At 40.3% G+C, this 26,699-nt stretch overlaps 2 protein-coding genes across 2 annotated transcripts in view; both read left to right on the top strand.

Moving 5' to 3' along the window:
- supv3l1 (SUV3-like helicase) overlaps nucleotides 1–5,325 on the top strand; it is an 8,111-nt gene extending 2,786 nt beyond the window's left edge. Inside the window, exons 7-16 of the mRNA XM_087837322.1 lie at nucleotides 214–291; nucleotides 381–472; nucleotides 581–761; nucleotides 1,517–1,610; nucleotides 1,784–1,903; nucleotides 1,996–2,095; nucleotides 2,187–2,267; nucleotides 3,396–3,572; nucleotides 4,053–4,201; nucleotides 4,354–5,325. Of these exons, the coding sequence (XP_087693448.1) occupies nucleotides 214–291; nucleotides 381–472; nucleotides 581–761; nucleotides 1,517–1,610; nucleotides 1,784–1,903; nucleotides 1,996–2,095; nucleotides 2,187–2,267; nucleotides 3,396–3,572; nucleotides 4,053–4,201; nucleotides 4,354–4,774 (1,493 nt within the window). The 3' untranslated portion in view covers nucleotides 4,775–5,325. The remainder of the gene's footprint in view (nucleotides 1–213; nucleotides 292–380; nucleotides 473–580; nucleotides 762–1,516; nucleotides 1,611–1,783; nucleotides 1,904–1,995; nucleotides 2,096–2,186; nucleotides 2,268–3,395; nucleotides 3,573–4,052; nucleotides 4,202–4,353) is intronic.
- A 683-nt stretch (nucleotides 5,326–6,008) lies between these two features.
- Nucleotides 6,009–21,415, top strand: LOC102781005 (hexokinase HKDC1-like). Its single transcript, XM_006779967.3, has 21 exons — nucleotides 6,009–6,253; nucleotides 7,441–7,603; nucleotides 7,720–7,877; nucleotides 7,976–8,098; nucleotides 8,234–8,329; nucleotides 8,507–8,606; nucleotides 9,290–9,473; nucleotides 10,609–10,764; nucleotides 10,845–11,078; nucleotides 11,951–12,092; nucleotides 12,197–12,353; nucleotides 12,507–12,655; nucleotides 12,860–12,979; nucleotides 14,709–14,804; nucleotides 14,947–15,046; nucleotides 15,190–15,302; nucleotides 15,497–15,660; nucleotides 15,857–16,012; nucleotides 16,119–16,206; nucleotides 20,889–21,034; nucleotides 21,178–21,415. The coding sequence occupies exons 1-21, from the start codon at nucleotides 6,191–6,193 to the stop codon at nucleotides 21,311–21,313; spliced, it is 2,844 nt and encodes a 947-aa protein (XP_006780030.2). The 5' UTR covers nucleotides 6,009–6,190; the 3' UTR covers nucleotides 21,314–21,415.
- Nucleotides 21,416–26,699: the final 5,284 nt, after the last annotated feature.

Raw genomic sequence — 26,699 nt, 5'->3', positions numbered from 1 at the left:
ATGTATGATTAAACTATAAAGGATGGCTCTGAATGAAGTTTGAAACCTTGATCTAGAAAGGATACATTTGTCTTTTAATCTTAAAAAAAAAAAGAATATATTTTTTAAAAAGAAAATGGAGAGGTTATCAATTCATATTAGGTAGTTATTGAAATTTTGTGTATGTTAACTGATTAAAAGGTAGATATTGACCTCAGTTTTATGTGTTTATAGATGAGGTTGCTGTAATCGACGAAATTCAAATGATCCGAGATCCTTCCAGAGGATGGGCATGGACCAGAGCTCTGCTGGGTTTGTACAACATACTCAGAAACGTAATTATTATTATTTATTTATTTTTTTAAACCTAAATTACTTTATTTTTCTGTGCATTTGTGCAGGTCTCTGTGCAGAGGAGATCCATGTGTGTGGGGAACCTGCAGCCATAGACTTTATCAAAGAGCTGATGTTCACCACTGGAGAGGAGGTGGAGGTGAGACTGTGATAGACGCGACATCTGAAAGAAAAGATTTTGGCTGATGTTTCTAACCTCATCTTTGGAGATCCCCTTTTTCTCATCTCAGTCTTCTTCTCTCTGCAGGTTCACAATTACCAGCGTCTAACTCCTTTCTCAATACTGGATCATGCTGTGGAGTCATTAGACAACCTGAGGCCAGGAGACTGCATTGTGTGCTTTAGTAAAAATGACATCTATTCTATCAGCAGGCAGATCGAGGCCAGAGGGCAAGAATGTGCTGTAATTTATGGGAGCCTACCTCCAGGTGAGTATCTGAGTGGTTTTATATTTGTCACTTGAATGCTTATACTCATTAGTCACTTCTTAAGGTACACTTTTCTGGTTCTGGGTTGAAGCCCTGTTTGTCTTCAGAACTGTCTTAATTCTTCATGACATAGATCAAAGAAGGTGCTGGAAGAGCTTTTTATCACAAAGTTGCTGTGGATTTATTAGCTGAACATCCGAGATGTTAATCTCCTGTTCTGCCACATCCCAAAGGTGCTCTGTTGGATTGTGGACTGTAGAGGTTATTTGAGAACAGTCAACTCACTATCATGTTTGAGATTATTTGAGCTTTATTTTATTCTGTTGGAAGCAGCTATCAGAAGATGGGTATCCTGTGATCATAAAAGGATGGACATGGTCAGCAGCAGTACTCAGGCATTCAAACAATGCTCAGATGGTACTAAGGGCCTAAGAAAATACCCCCCACACCATAACACAACCACCAGCCTGAACAATTGTTACAAGGCAGGATGCATCCATGGTTTTGTCTTGCTTATGCAAAATTCTGACCCAACCATCCAATGAACGTCCAAGCAAAACTGGTGACTCAAAAGACCAGATGACATTTTTAAAAATGCGTAACATGGGTAAATGCAACTCATTAATGAGCAGCTGAAGAGGTCTGTCTAATGAAATGGCCAGTGAGTGTATGCCTTTGTGCAGAACTGAGCCAATAAGTCAGTTTAGTCAAGTTTTAGGAGAAAAATGGTTAAATGTCAAAGTTTTGATTTACAGGCACCAAGCTGTCCCAGGCAAAGAAGTTTAATGACCCTGATGACCCCTGCAAGATTCTGGTTGCTACAGATGCTATAGGCATGGGGCTTAACCTGTAAGTGCAAAACATACTTTATGAAATATTTTTAGAGCCATATCAATCGTTTTTTTTCTCTTTCAAGTGGTTGCATGCTTTCTGCCATATAGGATATTGTTCATTATCAAGCTCACATCTGTGTGCTTACCTTTCTGTTTTACTTCACCCTACCGCCCCTTCTCTCTCTCCAGGAGTATAAAACGCATCATCTTCAACAGTCTGGTGAAGCCTAACGTTAATGAGAAAGGGGAGAAACAGATGGAGACCATCAGCACTTCTCAGGCTCTGCAGATTGCTGGTCGTGCTGGGAGGTCAGCCTCCTTTGACAACAACAACGCAGACAATCCCTTTGAGCTTCTGTTAGGCCACTATATTAAACTCCATCTTCTGCCACCTGTTGCAGGTTCTCCTCCAAGTTTAAAGAGGGAGAAGTTACAACCATGCACAGAGACGATCTCCCCGTCCTCAAAGAAATACTCAGTCACTCTGTCGATCCTATAGAGGTGATCATTTTACACACAAACACAAAACCTACGTCCAGCATTCCCGCAATAACAAATCTTTCTCATTTTATTCTCCACTTGATTGCCTCAGACTGCAGGACTCCATCCAACCGCAGAGCAGATAGAGATGTTTGCTTACCATCTGCCCAATGCAACGCTGTCCAACCTTGTTGTGAGTAGAGCCACTCGTTTAGTGATCAATGCGAGAATTGAAATGTTCATTATAGACCTTCAAACAGCAGAATAAAAAAATACATAAAAATGGGGGAAAGATTTGTAGTTTTCCAGCTCCATTTCATGGTCTTCATCAGTGAGTAGAGTTTACTGAGACGGGTTAAATAGTTGGCAATGTGGTAAAATAAAGCCTGAGCAGTCTTTAGATTGAAACAGAAGGTGGTATTTCACTATAATGTGAATTTTTCAGGAGCTGCATGTTTTTATTTGGGACTGTTAGTCGCTGTTTTTTTTTTTCCTCAACAGTTTGTGAAACCACCTGAAAAAGTCTGTTTAAGTCTGGTTAAGACTTAAGATCTGAAATGCCTAAATGTAAACAAATACAACTGACTGGTCCAGCACGCTGCTTCATGTATCCTTTCTAGATTACATTACATGAAATAATTTGATAAAAGAACATTTTCATGACAAAACTGTTGTAATTTTTTAGTAGCATAAAAGTATCTTTACTTAGATTTATCCGCCATCACAGTCAACGCGATTAAAATTTTTAACTGCATGCACATTTTTAACCTGTGCTAAAAGATTGAAGAAAACTATTCAAATTCTCTTTTTAAGCACACATTCTTTGTTTATTCTGCATTTACTTCATTATATTACATAAATGTCAGTTACAAGCTTAAATATGAAGTAAAAAAAAAAGTAATTGCAACCAGGCTATTGATCAAGTAATTGCGATTAATTACAAAAAATTGTGCGATTAATTGGTTAATTTTTCTTAATCTATTGACAGCACTAATATTTACAGTTTCCCCTTTGTAGCAAAATGAAAGTTAAATATTGTTTTGTGTTTCAGCGCAGACCCGCTAAAACTAAAAGCAAAGGATTGTCATTAGTTTATTTCTTTATTATTTTTTGAAGACGTTAATATTTAACTTTCCTTTTTAAAGTCCAGCATGCGTGCTGAAATGATGACGCAAAATGTACCCTAATACAAATGTGTTTAAGCTGTGAATGGGTACATAAAGGAAATGCACGTTTTGTATTTCAGTTTTACTGTTCGACATTTTAAAGCCACGTCTTATTCAAGATTGTAAATGCTCTCGTTCTCTCGCCCCCTTCTCAGGACATATTCGTCAGCCTCTCTCAGGTGGATGGTTTGTATTTTGTTTGCAACATTGACGACTTTAAGTTTCTGGCGGACATGATTCAGCACATACCGCTTAACCTGAGGTCACGCTACGTCTTCTGCACTGCTCCCATCAACAAAAAGCAGCCTTTTGTATGTACCTCCTTCCTTAAGGTGAGTGAGTGGATGTAAACATTAGAAGGCTGCAGAGATTTAAGGTTAATGGTGGAAGGACAGGAGTGAGCAGTAGAGGGTGCTGATGAGGAGAGTAAAAATGATGAAATGAGGGTAAGGAAGTTGACTCAGTGAGGCATTAGTGTAATAACCCTCCTGCCACACCTGATTCTTTTTATGGTCTTATCAAACTGATAAAACGAGAAGATAAAATTCCCACGAATGAGCAACCTTTGAGGTTAAGGGTTAAGTTCTGCATATTTCTATTGTTCGTGTGTGCTAAGGCTCCGAGTATTTAGTTTAGAGCAATAGCGACGCACCTATAGAAGGTAATTTGGTTCTGTAAATAAAACTGTGATCGGATAATAAATACTAAAACTGTGTTCAACACAAAGTATACGTTTAACATTTACTTTATTATTTGAGTGTGTACAGCATGTCATCTGCACTGTTGATGGATCAATCATGTTTCTTCTCCAGTTTGCCCGTCAATTCAGTCGAGACGAACCCCTGACGTTTGACTGGGTCTGTCGCCACATCAGCTGGCCTCTGGCTCCACCTAAAAACATTAAAGACCTGGTTCACCTGGAAGCTGTCCATGACGTGTTGGATCTCTACCTCTGGTTAAGGTAGCTTTATATTTCCACCTTTGGCAAGTTGCCTCACCTGTTTTTATGCCGTTTTAATATGCGATCACGATGTGTTTGTTTGTATGAACTGTTCTTTGTTGTCGTAATTTCCAGTTTTGCCATATTAATCCTCTTTATCTGTGTCTCCGCAGCTACCGTTTTATGGACATGTTTCCAGATACTGCCTCAATTAGAGAAATCCAGCGGGAACTTGATGATATCATCCAGCAGGGTGTGCGAAATATCACCCGGCTCATCAGAGCCTCTGACACAACAGTCACTGACCCACTGCAGGCGCAGAGCAACAGGCATAGCCAGACAGGAAGGGGAACTGGCAGCAGAAATTTTTTGACTGGAAGCAGAGGTCAAAGGGGACAGAAAGCCTCAGGACAGATGATGGACAGCTCTCTGGCTAGTCGTCTGGTGAGAGACGGGCTGTTGACGCCCGATTTGCTCCAGCAACTGCAGAGGGAATGGTCTAAAGATCAGAAGCAAGACAACAGCAGTCAGAGGGCACTTGATGTGGAGCATCAGAGTAATAACAAAGGGAAAAGGAAAAAGAAGAAGAAATGAAGAACCTTTTCATTTTGCTTCAGTGAAGAGCAAAAAACTGACAACAGCATTTGTTGATGTTTTAAGCATTTAAGACAGATGTGAGAACTCCTTCTAGTACTAAAAGTATCCCAGTAAGCTTTGACCTCCAGCGTTAAAACTAAACAACCACCTTGTTCCTGTGCTACAGATCTAACCAAATGTTTTCTTCCATTCAACAAATGTACAAACTCACTAAAGCTGGAAAATGTTTCTAGCTCCAGTCTCTCTGTCTATGAAGGATCAAGTGTCTGGTGAGAGATGTCCTCTTGAAACCAATAACTGACAGACATCATTGTCAAATGTGCTGTTTTAGTCGAATTTTTGACACCAGAAGACACTGAAGTTCATTAAATGCTTGAAGTTTTCTCAGTCGTCAGACTCTAACACGTAATTTCTATGAACATTTCTTTAACTGAGGAAAAAAGTGAGAGCTTGAACTGGGTGCAGGCCTGTTATTCAGATGAAATGTCATATTTTTCTCTCTTTTTTTTTTGTATGCTTGAAATGATATGATAGTAAACAGTATTTTAAATGTGTTGATGTTTGTAGTGTTCTGTGTCAATGTGATTTGCAGCTCATGCAAGGGGATGGAAACAAAAAGAGCCTGAAGGAGGTTTTCTAAAATGGAGTTTTATGCAACATTATATATAATATTTATTCCCAAAATATACAGTGCATACATGCAGTTTGTGTATTTTATAATATCCATCCATCCATTCGCTTCCGCTTATCCTTTTCAGGGTCGAGGGGGGTGCTGGAGCCTATCCCAGCTGTCATAGGGCGAGAGGCGGGGTACACCCTGGACAGGTCGCCAGTCTGTCGCAGGGCCAACACACAGGGACAGACAACCATTCGCGCTCACATTCACTCGCACATTCACACCTAATGGCAATTTGGATTTTTCCAATTAACCTATCCCCACAAGCTGCATGTCTTTGGACAATAATATATTTATTATTTTTTTGCATTATTAATTTGTCTTACAAATTTGTCTAATGAGGCCAAGGTGCATCACTTACAGTGCATCGCAGGGGGGGTTCAAATATTTTAGAGTTTCCTAAAATCATCAGTCCAAAGTTTAGGAAAAGTCACTCGAGCAACTATGACGAAAACACTAAGCAAGCCTGTATCTGACACATTAAAGGAAATGATTGTAGAAAGGGGGTTGTGCTTGCTGTTAATCATTGAATTGGTGCAGAGGCTGGTATCTGCTCAGTGGACTCAGCAAGAGACAATGAGAGCACAAACGTAAAAAGAAATAACACCTAGCAGAGGGGAAAGGATCGGGGGGAAAACACATTTTTCCTTATTTTAGTGACGTGTGTTCACCTGTCACGCACGCTGACAGTATCAAAGAATAGCTGGAAGACTTCGTGGTGATTCTTATCAGTGAAGATGTTCGCTGTTCATCTCATTTCCTTCTTTTTCTCCAAACTCCAGGAGGACCCCACAAAGAAGGTGAGTGCTACACACACAAACACAACACTGTTTCAAGTCTGTTTCAAACAGTGCATATAATGAATACACCCCTGGTAATGAGGGGGCTTGAAGCTCTAGTTATTTAAAGTCTTCTCAGTTATGAAAGTGTAAGCTGCTAATGCACTGAATTTATGCTCTTGATTGGAAATCATATTTTAAATGCAACTCTACTCGCTACATTAATCATCAAAGATATATTTGCCACCAATGACAAACTTACTGTTCTAATGTGTTGTTTCCTGATTTACTTCTTAGGCAGTTCTATCAGGATTTATCCAGAAAGAGAAAGTGATTAAAAGAGGGACAAATCTCTGATGATTTCTTTGAGGATTTGCAGAAATGCACGTGACTAAAATTAAGTCAAGGAGACATGGCAGAAGTCAGTACAGTAATATAAATGATCAAGGTGAAATGTGGGATCATTAGTCACTGCGTCACCTTTTATCTTTATCTGAACAATCATTAACAACTTTCCCTGGCAGTGTCGCTGCTCCTCTTAGTCCACATTGGATCGCACATTTTCACCCGGGACAAAGTATGGACACTCCTACAATCACACTGTCCTCGCTCACGCTACACTCACACTCTGGCTCTTATATCGTAAAACCTCAGGGTGTTGTCCTATGAGCACATGCTCCACGGCGACGGTTCAGCTGTGAATACAGCACACGGGGTGTGGCTGATGATCTTCAGCTTTTTTGTTTTATACTACTTCCTAACTCATTTACAGAGACAGTTTGGCATGTTGAGTTACTGTTACAACATCACTGAGTTTCAAATTCAGATTATTAACCCCAAAATTCAAAATATATGTGAAAAGACATCACAGATACATGAAAAAATCCTTCATATCTGAAATATAAGAAAAAAGTTGTTTTTTTAAACTTGTTCTCTGTTGATCAGATGTTCAAATTGATTCTGGTGAATTTTGATATGTAATATCATAAAACTGTGATGAGGCATGTAACAGTAACAGAGGATATAAAAAGAAAAGTAACTGAATGAGAGAAGCAAAACTAGTCTGACACCTGATAAGAAAGTCCACAAAATACAAACGAGAGAGAGAGAAATATAAATTTTTCTGTCTTTCATCCCTTCTTGTTCGAGTGAAAATCCAGCGGTACATCTCACTTTGTTTTGCTCTCTGTGTTCTGTGTCTCTTTCAGGTCGACAGGTTTCTGCATGCAATGCGCCTCCATGATGACCAGTTAATTGATATCTCAGCTCGTTTCCAGGCTGAAATGAAGAAGGGGCTCTCAGCTGAAAGTTCGGCCGCCGCAGCTGTAAAAATGCTGCCGACACATGTCCGCTCCACTCCTGATGGCTCAGGTTACTCGTGTTAATGTCCCTTTTATTAGGGCTGCTAGGCAGATCTTAAAAAAAGAAGAAGAAGAAGAAGAAGCAAGAGATTAAATATCTTCCTTCTTTTTCAACCACTCTTGCAGAGAAGGGACAGTTTCTGGCACTGGATCTTGGAGGCTCCAAGTTTAAGGTGCTCCAGGTTAAGGTGAGAGAGGGGATGGGGGTCAGGAAGGGAGGAGTGGAGATGGAGGAGAAGATATACCCTATGTCAAAGGAACTGCTCAATGGGAGAGCACCAGAGGTAAGACTAAAAAGATCTGAAAGTAGATTTGAGGAGAATTCAACAAGCAAGAAGAAGAGATTTGAACTTCTCCCGCTTCATTGTCTTTGTGTATGTAGTTATTTGACCATGTGTCAGAATCTCTGAAGGACTTTCTTCATGTAAAGAACATCAGTCTGGATAAGAAACATCCTCTGGCATTCACTTTTTCTTTCCCCTGCGAACAGACACGCTTGGATAAGGTATGACTCTCTACATCGAGACATCTGGTTTTCATGAGCTGTACCTGTAGTGTGTTATACTCCACATGCTGACATCTGTCTGTCTTTTTAGATTTAGATCCCATAATCCTTCGAACCACTTCTTTCCTCTTGCAGGGATTACTGTTGAGCTGGAGTAAGAACTGCCGGGCTCGAGGCCTTCAGGGGAAAGATGTGGTCCAGGCTCTCAGAGAGGCTATTGACAGAACTGGGGTGGGTTGCCAGTGTTTGCTTCCATAATTTACCCATAAACTATCTGCAGAAAACGAGACATGATGAGAAATATAATGTAAGATGAAGAGGAAAAATAAAGAGTTGAACCCATCTGATACCCACTATGTAAACTGAACAGTATAACCTGGTTTATCTCTTTAATAACGCCCTCTGCAGGGAATGGACATAGAAGTGTTAGCGATGGTTAATGATACTGTGGCGACAATGATGACCTGTGGTTTTGATGATCAGTACTGCGATGTAGGACTCATCATTGGTAAGTAGATTCACATAATTCAACTAGTCTCTTGTGTCCTTTTACAGAAACTATTGTTTTGTATGAGTGTGACATGTACATGAGTAGCCATCACTCTAAACTTCTTCTGTAGTTCATTTGAATAAGCATAAAGTTATCCAGTGTTCAGTAAAACAAAGCAAATGTTCTGCATTAAAACTAGAAAAAACTTGAAACCAAAATTCTGTACTATAAATTAGGTTTTATTCTGGTTTCTTTTTTATCTAGTGAGCCTTTGGAGCTCTTAGGATTGATGCATAATTATCTAAACATAGCTAATAGATATTATCTAATCATCGATAACTGCATATTAGTGACAGGAAATAGTGCTGACTGTAAATGCAAAAGGCATCAATAACTCTGATTCTGCAAATCTACTCCAAACTTTGTGTTTTAACTTTTGCAAAACACATGTTTAACTATTTTTAGATTAATTCTTATTTATGTTTTTTGTGCAAACACGTGGAAACAATGACAATATTTTGCAAGAGAAGACAAAGCACAATTACTAATAGTCATCTTGCTCCCTCTGGTGGTTTGCTGTGCATGTGTGGATATTGAATTCGATGTGAAGTATAGACATATAGAACCATTAACGTATCCTGTTTATTGTAGTAATCTTAATGGAATAAGTCTATGTGTCCTGTGTGTTTGGGTGCTTACAGGCACAGGCACCAACGCGTGTTACATGGAGGAGCTGCGTCATGTTGACCTGGTGGAGGGCGACGAGGGCAGGATGTGTGTGAACACTGAGTGGGGAGGCTTTGGGGACGATGGGGCCCTGAATGATTACATAACAGAGTTTGATCAGGATGTTGATGCAACCTCTATCAATCCTGGAAAACAAATGTAAGAAAAGCAGCTTTGTCTTTTCTTTTGATATAAAATAGTGTGTCCATTAAGACGTCCTTCATTTCTTTATGACTTCCAAAGATAAATTTGAAATAGGTGCAACTTTCTTAGGGAAGTTTTCTTGTAATTTCTTAGAGTAAGGAATAGTTCTCCGGACTTCTTGGAGGAGTTTTCTTTGGGTGATGGCTGCCTTTTGTTCTGCCAAGAAGATCACACACTGCTTCAGTAATGTTAAGGTCTGGGTTCTGGGGAGGCCAGTCCATGACTGATACTGTTCCAAGTGGGAGTGTGTTTGGGATCATTATCATGCTGATAATCAGACAGATGCCAATCAGAATCTTTCCTAATGTTATTGCATGGTGTCAAAATCTGATCTGATGGTATTTTTCTGTATTTGTAATCCTCAACGCAGCCTGCTGAAATGCAATCCCAAGCAATGACAGACACCACCGTATTTTACAGATATAGACACACACTGTTGTACCTCTCTTCTGATCATCTCCGTCCATCTTCACAATTAAACCAAAACTTTCAAATTTGGATTACTCACTCCATAAATCCTGTTGCCACTAATTTTCAGTCCAGTTTTTGTGTATTTTGCCATACATGACTTTTGGATAATGTTCTTCTGATGTAGATTTAGCATTGATGCTTTTTTTGTCCTATAGTTTCCAGTTTTCTTAAGGACACACTGCACATCATGCTGAGAAATGCCAGCTTTTTAGTTCTAGCTGTTTGGGTCTTAGCTTCTTGGTTCAATATTACCATTTTATGCTTGTCAACCTGTGGTATTTTGGGGATTTTTCATAGATTCAAATAATGAAATGGGAAAAAATTTTTTTGACAGGCTAACAAACGGCTCAATTTAAAATGGGTTACAAAGCGCTGGTTCATCCCTTCAGTTCGGTGTCTTTTTAATGCTTGAACAAATGGCCATTGTTGGCTTATCAAACAAAAAAAAAAAACCATTAATTGAAAAAGTGTCTGATACAAGGATGGGACTAAAAAGTGAAAAAGCAACAAATTTCTAAAGAAAACCTCTGAAGAGCTTTCAGAAATGAGTGGCTTAAGATGTTTGCTCAGTACTGTAGAACTCTGTATAAACCTTTTACCCTTTTCTGGTCTATTGTAGCTTTGAGAAGATGGTCAGTGGGATGTATCTGGGTGAGCTAGTGAGGCTGGTTGTGTTAAAGATGGCTAAACTGGGACAGCTGTTTGATGGACTCGTGCCTGATGCCCTGAGGACCAAAGGGAAGATAACCACAGCACACGTGGCAGCGATGGAGGAGTAAGTGGTCTTTATCTCTCTTGGTCACCTGGCGTCTGTCCAAAAACAGCATGAATGCCATAAATATTCATTTGTCTCAGGTACAAAAATGGTCTGAAGAACACCAGAGATATTCTCGTGGAGCTCGGTTTAAACCCATCACAAGATGACTGCATTGCTGTTCAACACGTCAGCACCATCGTGTCCTTCAGGTCCTCCAATTTGGTGGCCGCGGGGCTGGCTGCCATCTTAACCCGAATCAAGCACAACCGGCATTTGAGGGCATTGAGGATCACTGTGGGAGTGGACGGAACTGTGTACAAGACACATCCGCAGTAAGTCAGTGTGGAAATCACTCAAACCCATATTAGTTTACAACTACTGAGATGAATAAATATGTAACTGATAAAACACAAAAAGAGCCAGTACTATCAACAGTCCTCTTCCTTTCTAACTATGACTAATGGCTGCTGTAAAAAGTTTCTGATATTTTTTTTAAAAATCCAAAATAAATAAAAGCTTGAAGCAAAATCAATTAAACTTCACTCACAAAGAGCCTTGAGTAGAAACTAGGGTTAAGCAATGGATTAAATAAATGACCAAAGACATAAGCTGTTAAATGATTGGGGTAAATTTGTCACATGTGAGTTTAAGCTAACATCAACCACACAGTACCAAAGCTCAGCACTGCACTCACCACAATGAGAATCCTCATGTGCACAATTTGACCTCAACTCTAGCAAAACTATAGGCTGTAAATAAAAGATGGACTATTCTGGCTCTGTGTAATTGCCTTAATCTCTCTGATGGCCAGCAGTGGATAAAAAGAAGTCAGCCTGTATAGAAGCCTATGGAAAACCTGCCGTGGCTTCTTTGCTCTTTGACCTGATGTCTCAGTCATGGTTTTAGCATCTCAGCATCCCAATCATCACTTTCAGTGAGTGAAAAAACTCCCGACAAGGCTTGAAAAACAGAACTTTGGAATCCAGTGGATGATGTGTATGATAGCGATGCCCTGATCACCTCTGATAAAGTCAGCGAACCCAACACAACAAACAGGGCCTTGATGAAGAGTTTGGACATAACAGCATCATGTCCTCTCTTACCTGATGAGCTGCAGATCACTAATATAAATACTTCTTAACAAACATCTAAAATGGCCTGATGAAATATCGAATATTTTATGTTTCTGTCACTTCTATTCCAGGTATCCTAAACGTCTCCATAAGGTGGTGCGCCGGTTGCTTCCTGAGTGCCAGGTTAGATTCGTCCTCTCGGACAGCGGCAGCAGCAAAGGGGCTGCCTTGGTAACAGCAGTCGCCCAACGCTTGGCATCACGGAAGAGACAGGTTAGAGCGCTGCAAGTTGTATGTCTGTGTTTGTGTGATTCTTCACAGGTGAAATAAAAAAGAAGGGCTTAAATATCTGATAAACAGTATCTCTGGTTTTCCAGGTGGATGAGACACTGGCTCCCTTCAAACTGAGTCAAGAGCAGCTCCAGTTGGTCAAGGCCACGATGAGAGCAGGGCTGGAGGCAGGGCTAAAGAACAAAGGCCCCTCAGCAGTTAAGATGCTGCCCTCTTATGTTTACCATACACCTGATGGCACAGGTCAGAGACAAACGCTGATGTTCTTACAGGCCTCTTAATTAAACCCCAAAAGCAGCTACACAATTAATACATTCAGCGTCACCTCTAGCTTTCGCAAAGATGTAACTGCTTTTTTAAAAAAATAAAATCATAATTATTATTTTTTTTAACCAGAGCGTGGAAAATATCTTGCTTTGGATCTGGGAGGAACCAACTTCAGAGCTATGCTGGTCAAATTCAAGAAAGGCCTTCAAAACAACACACGGCTTTACCATAAAATCTACACCGTACCGCTGGAGATAATGCAGGGAACAGGAGAAGAGGTGAGAAACATGCATATACCGTCAGCACCCTGACAGAAAGCATCAAACTGGGTTTAGTCATTAAGTAATTAAATTAATTATAAGAAGTTCTACACTGCTGACAGTGTTGTCTAAATGAGGTAGGGTTGAATTCTTCTATTTGAAAAACAGTACTCTAAATCTAACACACCGTTTGTTTGGTTTTCTCTCTCTGTTTGTCTCCAGCTGTTTGATCATTTAGCACAATACGTGAGTGACTTCCTGGACTACATGGGGATGAAGAAAGCACATCTTCCAGCAGGCTTCACCTTCTCTTTCCCCTGTGAGCAGACGGCCATTGACACGGTACGTCAAAATCGTTTGTTGCAGCCACAGAAAACCTGGCTACACCTTATTTTACAATGAAGTAGTAAAACACAATAAGCTAGACTTTGTATCAAAGTGGTTAAATTAGAAATAGTATGCCCTGTGAGGGACTGGCAACCTGTCCAAGTTTAACCTGCTGGGACAGGCTTCAGCCCTCAGATACAGTTGGATAAGCTGTTTTGAAAATTGACAGATGGATGGAAATAATTCTTATTAGACAACCAAACCACCTTGAACCTGTTCTAAATAATTAGAAATTAGTGCTGTTAAAAGTAACAATATTTAGACAGTATCGCTCATTAGAAGAAAACTGTAGCTTTACACCACAAGTGTCAAACTCTGGCCCGCGAAGTCATACCAAATTACTATTAGAACTGGCCTACTGGTATTATGCAGCTAATATATATATATTGTTTAGTATTAAGCTTTGCTTGTTCCATATTCAGTTTTTCAGCAAAACTTGTTTGAGTCCATAAGAAAAGATTCATTCTTATATCTGGAGGAAGATTTTTTTTTTTTTCAATAAATATTAATGTTAGCCCACGACTTTGTTCCAGTTTTGAATTTTGGCCCACTGTGTATTTGACTTTGACACCCCTGCTTTACACTGTCTACAAATTACACTGGTTCACATGGTTGTTTCCCTTCCAGGCGGGATGTTGTTCAAAGTCCTGTGGAGTATATTATTTGGTATCTGATTTCCTCAAAGTGCTGCTCTCATAAAGGTTAAAGGCCACAGATTGTAGATTGATGTAGCAAACCTGACATCACTCACTGGTTTCTAAAGTCTGCATTTTGAAGCCTCAACATTTTAGCCACCAATATATAAGTTTTTTGGAGCCAGAAGTTATCATATTTGGATGAGAGGGTGGCCTGTTATCAGTTAACACTAGATAGCTTGGTTGCATCTGTAAACTGTATAGGGACACATAAAGATGAAACACTGACAGACTAACTGAGAGACTGATAGAACTGAAAACTGAAGCACAAACTTGTTGTTCAAGGTCACACCACACAGGAAGTTGTGTTACTTGTCAGATGGATGATGGGGGACATCACAGACATCATCATCATCTCATTCAGTTACATTCAGCTCTCTTAGATCTATAGGCAAAGATCCTTAACACGTCCCAAGGTCACGGCTCAAACAAAAAGCCTTTGTAGTCGCTGTGCCACATTTGTAGGATCATCTGGTTGTTGTCGTCATTATGTTTATTGCTTATTGTTTATGGTCCATATGTCCACCTTTGAGTATTTTAATGTAATTACACACATACATATATAGCTGTATTTAAATGTGCTTTACAAATAAATTGTACTCACTGGCTATAGTTCCATGAGAAATGCTCCAAAAGAGATGAACACTTACAAACACAGATGTGTTTGTATCTACTGTATTTAGTGAATCAGCACAGGTGAGGCCATTGGAATAACAGACACTGAGTCCTCTGTTAATTAAAGCGACAACATCCAAAACTCCAGCACACAGATAGATAAGTTGTTTTTTGTTTTAAATCACCTCTCAGTGCAACTGTCTTATTGCTCTAATGTTGGAACTAGCCTTTTTGGCACTTGATCATTCGACGTTCTCAGAATGTTATTTACAGAACTGTTCTGTTAAATAAAAATGTATACAGACTCCTAAAGCAGTAGCACTATTATTTCTGTAGCAGTGTGTAACCTTTTTCAACCTTTGGATGTTCTGTAGGGTATCCTGGTTAGCTGGACCAAAGGCTTCAAGGCCACAGACTGTGAAGGACATGATGTTGTTAACTTGCTACGGGAGGCCATCAAAAGACGTAACGTGAGTCAATAAAAACAACAGAGTAAAGATTTAAAATGATGGCCAGGTTTTAAACAGATGAGGGGAAGAAACATTACATCAGATTGGTACACGTCTAGGCTAACAGGAACATTACAATGCATTTGTGGGTGTGTGCACACAGGAGTATGACTTGGACATAGTAGCAGTGGTCAATGACACAGTTGGGACAATGATGAGCTGTGCCTATGAAGACCCTCAGTGTGAAGTTGGACTGATTGCAGGTATGTGGCCTCAAGGGTGAAGAAATACTAAGTTAAGAATAAGCTTATAGTTATGATGGTTCATTTAAGAGTTTTAAATGCAAAGAGCAGTATTATAATATTTGACGTAATAAGGAAATAAGCTATATGAGTCTGTTTTACAGGAACTGGGTCAAATGCTTGTTACATGGAGGAACTCAAGAACATTGAGAAGATTAGACAAAAGAAACAGAAAACAGAAGGAGACGAGGAGACACCTGAAGCAGTGGAGGACAAGGTGGAAGGACTTGCTTGTTGGGTGCCAATGAGCTAAAAACATATTGTTAAAACATAATTAAACACTTTATGTGTGTGTGTGTGTGTGTGTGTGTGTGTGTGTGTGTGTGTGTGTGTGTGTGTGTGTGTGTGTGTGTGTGTGTGTGTGTGTGTGTGTGTGTGTGTGCGTGTGTGTGTGTTTCCCTCTCTCTTCAGGATGATGGGTCAAAAGGAGATAAGAAGGCGGAGACTTCTGAGACATCAAAGATGTGTATAAACACAGAGTGGGGGGGTCTGGGTGATGATGGATCCTTGGATGACATCATCACACCTTTTGATGCTGAGGTGGACCACAACTCAGTAAACCCTGGAAAACAAAGGTTAGCTACACTTACCTTACTGTGTATGTATGATGACGCCTACTCGAGGCACACACATAAAATTTGATGTTTTATGACTGAATTTTTTTTAAACATACTGTGACACATATGTGTCTCGTGTAGTAGTTAGTTGGTGTTTTTGAGATTTATTCAGTAACTTGTAGCAAGTTGAGATGGTTTATGTTTGTGTTTATAGGTTTGAAAAGCTCACCAGTGGGATGTATTTAGGTGAAATTGTCCGAGAGGTATTACTGGATCTAACAAGAGGAGGTTTGCTGTTCAGAGGACGCGTCACGGAAACCTTAAAAACACCTGGAATATTCCAAACTAAATATCTGTCACAAATAGAGAGGTAGGAGAAACAATGCCTATGTTTGTGCTATTTTTTGATAGATTTAAAGTATTCATAATTTAACATGAATATTGCATTTTCTGCTGTGTGTGTTGTCTCCCTCCAGTGACCGTTTGGCTCTACTGCAAGTCAGATCTATTCTCCAGAACCTGGGGCTCGACAGTACCTGCGATGACAGCATCATTGTCAAAGAGGTATGAGATAGAAAAGCAACCTGCCACACAGTAACCTCCTACAGACTGCATCACAAATTCAATGTTTTCCTCTTTTACAAGGTATAAAAATTTTAACAATTAAGCCGTTGTGTATGTGTTTTGACCCGGACCACGTCGCTTACTTCCAGCAGATATTTTGATCTAGTGCAAACAATGCACAGGTGTAATTTGTAATAACCTTGGCTGTTTTACAGGGTTTTTGCAAAGTGGAACACTGAGGCCAAAGACGGCTCTCAACCTTTATTTAGCCTGTTGGTATCTTAAAGAAAGGCGCACCTGAAATTTTCTGTGTCTTCTCCATTAACTGCATTCTCTATTAACTAGACAGAAACTGAAAGAACATATTTCATTGCTTTTAACTCACATGAAAGTGTTGATATGTGGATTTTTCTTGTGTGGTTCTAAATTATACACCAGAGCAGAGTCCTTAAATAGAATAGAATAGAATAGAATAGAATAGAATTCAACTTTATTGTCATTGCACATGCACAGGTACAGGACAACGAAATGCAGTTTGCATCCATCCAGAAGGGCTTTAGTGATATAGATATATTACAATATATATTAGCAATAATATAGATATGTAAGTATGTTACAGAAATGGGTCTATTATGGTATGTTGTAATGTACACGGTGTGAAGTATGTTATGAATATTTTATAACTATAAGTATGTACAGGCTGTAGTGAGTACAAGCTATGTACAGGCTATGAACAGGATACAAATATGAAATAAAAAAAACTATACAGAAATCTGAGATATACAGTTATACAGAAATGTGAACTATGCAAGTTATAAACAGTTGTAGGATTAAAAATTATCGTATGTACAGAATGATTATTTACACAGAGCTATACAGTAGTGCAGTTAAGATAAGTGAGATATGTGGATAATTTCTACAGAGGTATATAAAGTGCTAGTGGTTGTGAGCGGTGGTTCAGTCCATGTTATTATTGTGTGTTTGAGGGTACGGTTGTCCATTGTGTGTGTGTGTGTAGGTGGTTGTGGGTGTGTGTATGTCCAGTCCATGAGTTTAGTGTTGGTCAGATGTCAGGAGGTAGAGTTCAGGAGTCTGACAGCTGTGGGGAAGAAGCTGTTCCGGTACCTGGTGGTCTTAGTCCGGAGGCTCCTGTAGCGCCTCCTAGAGGGCAGGAGGGTGAAGAGTCTATGTGATGGGTGACTGGGGTCTTTGATGATTTTCCCAGCCCTTTTCAGACACCGCTTCCTGTAGATGTCTTTTATGGCAGGAAGTGGTGCTCCGGCAATGCGCTGGGCAGTTTTCACGACCCTCTGCAACACCTTCCGGTCGGAGGCAGAGCAGTTCCCGTATCAGACTGTTATACAGTTGGTCAGGATGCTCTCGATGGTGCAGCGATAGAAGTTCACCAGGATGTCTGAGGACAGGTGGTTCTTCCTCAGAGTCCTCAAGAAGAAGAGGCGCTGGTGAGCCTTCTTGACCAGCTTGGAGCAGTTGGTCGTCCAGATGAGATCCTCGGAGATGTGGATTCCCAGGAACTTGAGGCTGCTCACACGCTCTACAGCCGTCCCCTTAATGTGGATGGGTGGATGTGGGTCAGCATTCCTCCTGTAGTCCACGATGAGCTCCTTGGTCTTCTCGGTGTTAAGCAGCACGTTGTTTCTGTCGCACCACTCAGCCAGACGATCCACCTCCTCCCTGTAGGCGGCCTCATCGTTGTCACTGATGAGGCCAATCACCGTGGTGTCATCTGCAAACTTAATGATGGTGTTGGAACCATCAGCAGGTCTGCAGTCGTGGGTGAAGAGGGAGTAGAGGAAGGGGCTCATCACACAGCCTTGTGGTACACCGGTGTTCATTGTAATTGTAGATGAGCAGCGGTTATCCAGCCGGACATGTTGGGGGCGGTTGGTCAGGAAGTCCAGTAACCATTTGCAGATGAGGGAACTGATGCCCAGGTCTGTCAGTTTCCTGATGAGTTGTGAGGGGTGGATTGTATTGAATGCTGAACTGAAGTCTATAAACAGCATTCTGGCGTATGTGTTGTTGTTGTCCAGGTGTGAGAGGACAGAGTGCAGTGCGATGGAGACTGCATCCTCTGTGCTCCTGTTCTGGCGGTATGCGAATTGGTGGGGGTCCAGGGTGGGGGGGAGACAGGATTTGAAGTGTGCTAGGACCAGCTGCTCTAAGCACTTAGTGATGATGGGGGTGAGTGCTACTGGGCGGTAGTCGTTGAGGCTTGATGGGTTGGAGTTTTTGGGTATTGGGACGATGGAGGTGGATTTGAAGCAGGCCGGTACCACAGCGTGGGCCAAGGACAGGTTGAATATGTCTGTGAGCACTCCTGCAAGCTCCCCAGAACACGCTCTGAGAACACGCCCGGGGATGCCATCAGGACCTGCAGCCTTGTGGACATTGATCCTGCTCAGCACCGCTCCTACATCGGTGGGAGAGAGAGTCAGAGGTTGGTGGTCTGGTGTCATGTCTGTTTTGGTTGTTGGATTCCCTCGCTCAAAACGAGCATAAAAGTTGTTGAGCTCGTTGAGGAAGGAGATATCAGAGGATGCGGGGGAGGGTTTGGTGGTCCTGTAGTCTGTAATGGTCTGGAGTCCTTGCCACATGCGTCGGAGGTTGGAGTTGGAGAAGTGTTCTTCTACCTTCTTTTTGTAATGGTGTTTGGCTTTTTTGATGCCCTTCTTTAGATTAGCCCTGGCTGTACTGTTGGCATGTGCATCTCCTGACCTAAAGGTTTCACACGTTGGATGAGTGGTGAATACATAGGTGTGAGGAACAGGGAGAGATGGTCTGATTGTCCAATGTGGGGGAGGGGTGTGGCTTTGTAGGCTCCAGCCAGGTTGGAATACACATGGTCTAAAGTCTTGTCTCCTCTGGTGTGGCAGGAGACATGTTGGTGGAATCTGGGGAGGACTGTCTTTAAGTTGGTGTGGTTGAAGTCGCCAGCAACAATGAAAGCAGCCTCGGGGTGTTTATTCTGGTGTTTGTTAATGGCTGCAGAAAGTTCTTTCATGGCCAACCTAGCATTAGCGTCGGGGGGGGATATACACTGCAGTGAGTATGATCGAAGTGAGTTCTCTGGGGAGATAATAAGGTCTGCATTTGACCATTAAAAACTCCGCATTAGGTGAGCAGTGACTCTCAGTAGTAGTGGAGTTCATGCACCAAGCATTGTTAATATAAATGGACACTCAGTAACCAAAGTATTGTGAACCCCTGGTTTAAGTTTTCTCATTAAGCAATCGTGGCTCATGAGTTGGCAGTTCGTCTTGTAATCGGAAGGTTGCCAGTTCGAGCCCCGGCTCGGACAGTCTTGGTCGTTGTGTCCTTGGGCAAGACACTTCACCTATCGCCTACTGGTGATTGCCAGAGGGGCCGATGGCGCGATATGGTAGCCTCGCTTCTGTCAGTCTGCCGCAGGGCAGCTGTGGCTACAACTGTAGCTTGCCTCCACCAGTGTGTGAATGTGAGAGTGAATAAATAGTGGAATTGTAAAGCGCTTTGGGTGCCTTGAAAAGCGCTATATAAATGCAATCCATTATTATTATTATTATCATTAAGCCATGCTGGTGAGCCATCTTGCACAACAGAAAGACTAGACAAACTCTGGGTACACTAAAATAAATATTTAGAAATGTTACTGGTTACAACTTTATTTGTGGACATCAGAAGTCTAATTTCAGCAAGGAATTGGAGGACTGTGACTGTCAGACTTTTGAACCTTGTAAACAACTGTTAAAACTAAGCATTGTCCTTGAAAAGTAGCATTGTTATGTTGTTATTTATGGTATCGATCCAACCCTCCAGATATTAATGGAGAGAGGAACCCCTCAGATTTTTCTCACATCACATCATGTACATAATGCTCTAGATTTTTCTGCCATACTAGATGTGATACAGCCATCAGTTGCTAGGGGAAAGTACTGTATGTATTCCCCGACTATTTGGCAGTGGTTTCTGCATTTTTGCTGGCTCTCGCTGAGTGAAACTGGCTGCAAAGAATCAGAAACCTGCTTGTGATTTCTTTAGTTGATAGCATACAGGCATGAAAGCCTCTAATTTTTCATGTTTGTCTGAAAATTCTCTTGCCGCCAGTCGGGGAATAATCATTTTTCTGGCTAACAGTTAAAATGTTTGAATAAAAGTCTGGAAACTGTATGGATACCTGGTTGAAATGAATGAACATAACAGTCTTGCTAACCATAACTGATGGTTAAAAGCAGTCCAGATATCCAGATTAAAATAAGTTTAAATGAACAAACAATCAGTTGTGCTGTTGGAAAGATTCTTCATCTGCCTTTACTGTAAAAGCTTTCTGCCATTTAAATAAATTAATTAATTAATTAAAAAATTGCTGCCCATAAGTCAAAATTTTCTTTATTATCTTGAAATTCTGAGCTAAATTTTGAGATACCCAACTTGAAATTTCCACAAAATTTGGACTTATGGACAACTTTCATTGTTTTTTTTTACAGTAACAGAAATAAGGTTATTGTCAGATACAGTTTGGGAAGTGGTTCAAATAAATATGCTCTCTGCTTCAACCTTACCTTGAGGTTGGGTAATATTCTTCATATTATTTGTGTGGTGCATTGTCTGGCTGAGAAAACTGTGACGCCAGGAGACTGTTAACTGTTGCAATATTGATAAAGGTTTCTATTGTTGCTTAGGTATGTGGAGCGGTATCGCGCCGAGCAGCAGAGCTGTGTGGGGCAGGCATGGCAGCCGTGGTAGATAAGATCAGAGAGAACCGAGGACTGGACCATCTGAACATCACTGTAGGGGTTGATGGTGCACTCTACAAACTACACCCACAGTGAGTTAATTTAATAAAAATATTGTTTGTTTGTTTTGGGTGCAGTGATGTGTTGGGTGTGTGTCAGGTGTATACTGTACTTTCATTTTAACCTTTCATAATTATTCAAACAGCTTGGTTAAAACATTTTCTGTCGTTTCTAGTTTTTCTGGAGTCCTTCAAGAGACTACCAGAGTTTTGGCTCCTCAGTGTAACGTGACCTTCTTGCCTTCAGAGGAAGGCAGCGGGAAAGGTGCTGCCCTGATTACTGCTGTAGCCAGGCAGAAGCGAGATCGTTGACTTCACACAGCTGGAAAAAAGAAAGATGTCAGAAGATGTTTTTTATGCACTACCAAAATTCTGTATTGGCCTAAGAGAGTTTCAGACTGTGTGGATGGAAGATGGAAGCATTGCTGTCTGTGATTAAATCACTGTTTGTAATAAATTCTAAAAGAACTGTAATTGGTTTGAATGGACTATTATATTAAGGGTGTGCCAGTCAACACTCTGACATTATGTTTGCTTCAGCTTAGTTAACTTAATCCACGTTAGTTAAGTTAAATAGAAGAAAACGTCTTCTATTATCTTTACTGCTCACAAATAACATAAAATAAAATATATGTAACTTGATAAGCCTTCTGTGTTAATCCACAGTTATCTGTGTTTGCAATAAATGGACACTGTCATTTGAACTAAAATGAAAACCTGGCACAAACACAAGTGTCAAGCTTAAAAACTAAAGAGTGTGCATGTCCCAAATCCAAACTGGGAGCTGGATCTAAAGGAGAAGGAGCTGATAGCTAAAGGCTCAGCGTCCTATTCTACTTTTAGAAACTCTAATATCTTAAATGCTCTGTTGGGATAATATGATACTATGAGGTCTCAATGATGTGATGGGGCCTAATTATTGAAGACTTTGCATGTAAGGAGAAGGATTTTAGTTTCAGTTGTTGATTTTAGAGGAAGCCAATCAGGCAAATATGGGAGAAATTTACTCTGTTATTCTCCTCCCTGTCTCTCTGCAGTGTTTTGGATTAACTGGAGGTTTTTAAGAGAGATTTTTGAACAATCTAGTGTGGAGATGTTTTTCATCATTTCATCATCACCTCATTTTTGTCAGAATTTAAAGGTAGAAAATAATTCAAGCTTTTATTTCCCCAAGACATGTCTGGGATTTAAATAACTGATTTCATAGATAAAAATGTATTTAACTACAACTGATAAGAAGTTGTAGTTAAATACATTTTGTTCCTCTCTTTTACTTAAACTTTTATAGACACTCCTTAGAATGACTTTATATTGTGTAACAGTTGTGAAGCTGATGATTTATATGTAAGTGTGTGTGGAAAATATGTAATATTCTGCAAAAGAGAAAGTATACACAGTCATATCGTGTAGACAAATCTTTTTACACACTGATACCATGGGCATCAGTCTTATTGTAACTAAGAGCAATTACCTGTGCAGCGAACTTTTACAAAATAATGTGTGTGTGTGTGTGTGTGTGTGTGTGTGCGGGGGGGGGGGGGGGGGGGGTTAGTCAGCAGTTTCTCAGTTTATTGATGAGGAGTAGAAGGAGGACTGGAATGCTGCTGACCGCATTTCCTGACGATAAAAACAACCAATGCTCTGTTCAGTCACTGTACACTGATTCTCTGTCCTTGTGATCACCCAGCTCTCTCTCTCTAACTGTCTCTGGCCATCTGTGCCATTTTAGTCATTCTCCTTGTCCTTTTTATCTGTCTGGCTGGAGCTTTGCCCAGTCTTTCTGTGTCTTTATCTGTATGTCTGCTCGGTGCATTAGCAGTCCAAGCAGTAACCTGAAGAACTCCAGTGATAGACCGCTGTTGAAAGTTTATTAATTAATTAATTAATTTAAAAAAAAAGAAGTAAAGATTGTATGTTTTGGCATTTTTGATGAAATTTCAGTCTATGGTCAACTTTAAAATTAGTTTCATTAGGCAAAACTTGCAATTTGTGTTTTTGTTTGTTTACATATTTAATCTGAAGCTATTGATCTGATGATACTGCACTGGGTTAATGAGAGGTGCAGTAATCAGTGTGAGGCTAATCCATTCATGACAGATTAGATGATGCGTTGAAGATGAAGACAGGCAGGAAGACAGTAGCGGAGTGTAATAAGTGAAGAGAATAATGCACAGGAACAGTAAATAAAGACAGAGTGCGATAACCACTGCATGACTGATGAATGATGAGGGATTAAAGTAAGGGAGGAAAAATAGTGTGCTAACGGGAATGAAATACTAGCTAATCTCTCAGGGATTAACATGTGAGAATGCTACCAGCTGAGGGCTACGTCATCCTCACACATACACACAATAATCCCACACTGTCCTTGTATCAAGCTACTGTCTTCACAGTAGAATTAGACAGGCTGTGACATGGCAGCTTTATGTGGCACTGAATGCAATAGCAGCTACGCTCCTGAAAATATAGCTCCTGCATCCTACAACAGAGCAGAGACTGATAAAAAAGACCACATCCTTTCTTTTCCTTTTCCTACTAACATTCTTGTCCTTTCTACCTTCCTTCACTGTTTGGCTCTTTCTGTCTCTATCTTTCATTTAAAAACACTCCATTCATCATTTCTCTGGTGTTTTTCCTAAAGGGGCCTGTCTTAGGGAGCAAGGCGTCTTTGCTGTGTATTTTTTATTTTATCTTTTGATTGAGGGCTCTGTGAATGTGTGTGTCTTTGTCTGCCCTACAAACAAACAATACAAGCTTTCACACACACTCAGAAATTTTCACCAGTAGATGGGCAGAACTGAGCTGTTGCAGCCTACAGTGGGGAGAGCACTGGTCTTATTCTGGATATTGTGTTGCAGTCATTAGTTTTGTGAGAATATAGACCTTCGGTTTAGTTTCACAGCCTCTTAGAAGATACTTCAAAGATACAATGAATCAACGTTTGAATCCCAGGCTTAAACCTCTGAGTGGAGTGGACAGTGGAAGAATTAGACGCCACAATGCATCAAAACATCAGTATGATGAGAGCTGCTGGACACCAGCTCTGCTGCATCACGGGGAGCCTTTGTTGATTAAGGTAACTAACTTATCTATGGTAAACTGAAAGACCTCTGAGACTGAATAAAGAGGTGACAATGAATATTATTATTATTATTATTTAATTCAATTCAATTTTATTTATATAGCGCCAAATCACAACAACAGTCGCCTCAAGGCGATCAATCAATAATATTATTAAGAAGAAGAAAAATAATTTGTTATTAAGCTTCTGAAAATCTGTATCCATTTTTTTCCATGTGAAGTACGTTGGAATCAAAATTCTCTGTATATAACTTTAACTTATAATTATCTGTATTATGACTGTATCTGAAAGGATTCCTTTATTTTAGTGCATAAAAATGTTATAATACTGTACACTGATCATTAGAAGTACATTTATATTTACAAATCACAGTTTCATAATTGCACACTGGTTTCTGTAAACCTTCCTTGTTTGGTATGCATTCATTATCTGGTATAATTTGTGGTGCCTTGATGTGACCATTTTCTATAATGTTTACAATGCCAGACCTTATAACAGGCGGATTGTTACAGTGTTGTGATTTACAGTCTAAAGACTTAAATAACTGCAGTTAAACTTTATTTTTGTTCTTTGTGTTAGTCGGAGGAAAATTTGATGTTTGACGTGGCAAGTTACTGGATAACGCACTGACCTTGGTGGTATTTTACTATATTTCATATTTGAGTGATGTGCTTTATGAAACCTATATTTTAGGTTTCTATAGTTGGAGAAATGATATCCAGCTCAGGTTTCTTCAAGAAAACCATATCATTGTCTAAAATATCAACAGTAAAGTTAACCAGACACTATCATGCTCCAGTGTTCGTCAGTCTCACACAGAAAAATCCATTGTATTCATGAGTCATGCATCCAATGCAAATAAAGCGGTTTATTTTTTGTTTAAGCAGCATGCCTCTCATGAGCATAACAAGTAAAGGCAGGCTTGCAGGCAGTGTGTCAAATATATAGTACCCCAGAGAATGAGGAATTCAAAAGCAATAGAGACAGATTGATGCAACAATTAAAAAAAGATCACAACTGGACTCTGGAATGAATTAATAAACTTCAGGTGCCATGTGCTGTAAACAGCTCAGAAAAGTTTTCCATTAACAATACTGATCCATATCTCTGTTGTCTTCAGCCTTTAAAAAGTAAAAATACAAAAAAAAGATTTTTATTTTATTTTTCATGAAGTTGAACGTATGAAAAACAATTAAAAGAAGGTAGAATGAATTTAGAGCCAACTTATTAGATGTACAAAATATAACAGTTCTGACCCTAGTCTATCAATGTACTAAAAAGTGTCTAGAGACAGCTGTTGTTGCTGCAGTGACAATGTCACATCTGTTTGAAAAGGCTGATGGACTGAATCTCGAGAAAGAAGGCCGAGTGAATGAATGGCCTTCATTCTACTTAAATTATGGTCAAGCATGTGTAGTGCACAAAAGGAGCGGCAGGTGTGTGTCCTTCTGTTGCGTTACTCAGCATTTTTAAGGGGTAGAAGGCAAAACAAAAACAAGCTGAAGCAGTAGTCAAAGGAGCTTGCAAAGAAAAGCGTCTGGACTTCTTTAAGTTGCTTGAAGACGTTTCACCTCTCATCCGAGAAGCTTCTTCAGTTCTGAAGCCGAAGCAGTACTTCACACTTATCTGCATCACAAACATTCAGTTTATTGTCTAAATGCTTGGTCACGCAGAACAAATACCATCACCCATGGGGGAGGTGGGTCAGAAACCAGAAACCTCCATTGTCAGTAAGACAAAGACATTGTGGGACAATAGACATGTCTTAACTGGAAGGAAGATGAAGGTGGAAAAGGCAAAAAGACCATGTAACTTAAGATGAAATGGTACGAATAATAAATAAATGTCCATCCCAAAGATTAATGTGAGGAAAGTGCACTCACATTGCAGTAAATGTGTGAAATATGGCCCAAGGGGTAGCAATGTAATAACCCCCACTCCTCAAAATCTGATTCAGGTGATGAGCCTGTGCTGCTATACTTCACTAAATTTCAAGATGATGTAGATTTCAGTTTTGTTTTTTGTTTTTTTTGTTAATAATTTCAGCCTTTAGCCATTTTTGATTCAGTTATCTAATGTGTGTCCCTTAACTTAGTCAGTATGACCCTGAGGGGGAAAAATATTACCCATTCCTGCTAAGCAGTATCCCGAGCCCACGGGAAACACTTCGTAATGCCCTTAACTTCCTGGTATGTCCCTGAGTTTAGAGAAGCAAAGAGCAATAAGTGTCCCTTGAATTTCCTCACAGCTAGCCGGCAGCAGTGACTAAAGTGGCACTTTACAGCGGTCTGAGTAATACCATAACTGTGTGGCTCATTCTCTTCCAAGCACAGGCTAAACAGAATGAAATTTTACAACTTCCTTTAGACAGTAAAGCTCAAATCCTCTCGTCTCTCCTCTTAATTACCCCCTCCCTCTTCTTCCTCCATCACTGGGTTTGCCTCCAAGGCATCAGCAGGCCCGACCAATAGCAGGCCAGAGGATGTAGCAATAGTTCTGTCTAGCCAATGAGGTTGCAGGCAGTGGGCGTGTCCTTTTCTGCGGCACTCCTGCCCCCCTCTCCCCCCTGAGTGTCTCTCTCTCTCTCTGCCTCCCACAGCCAAACTTGCTGTATCA

This window comes from Neolamprologus brichardi, chromosome 1, assembly GCF_056152115.1.
Source record: "Neolamprologus brichardi isolate AB-2024 chromosome 1, ASM5615211v1, whole genome shotgun sequence".
Classification (NCBI taxonomy): domain Eukaryota; kingdom Metazoa; phylum Chordata; class Actinopteri; order Cichliformes; family Cichlidae; genus Neolamprologus; species Neolamprologus brichardi.
This window is presented reverse-complemented; position numbering and strand designations above follow the sequence as displayed.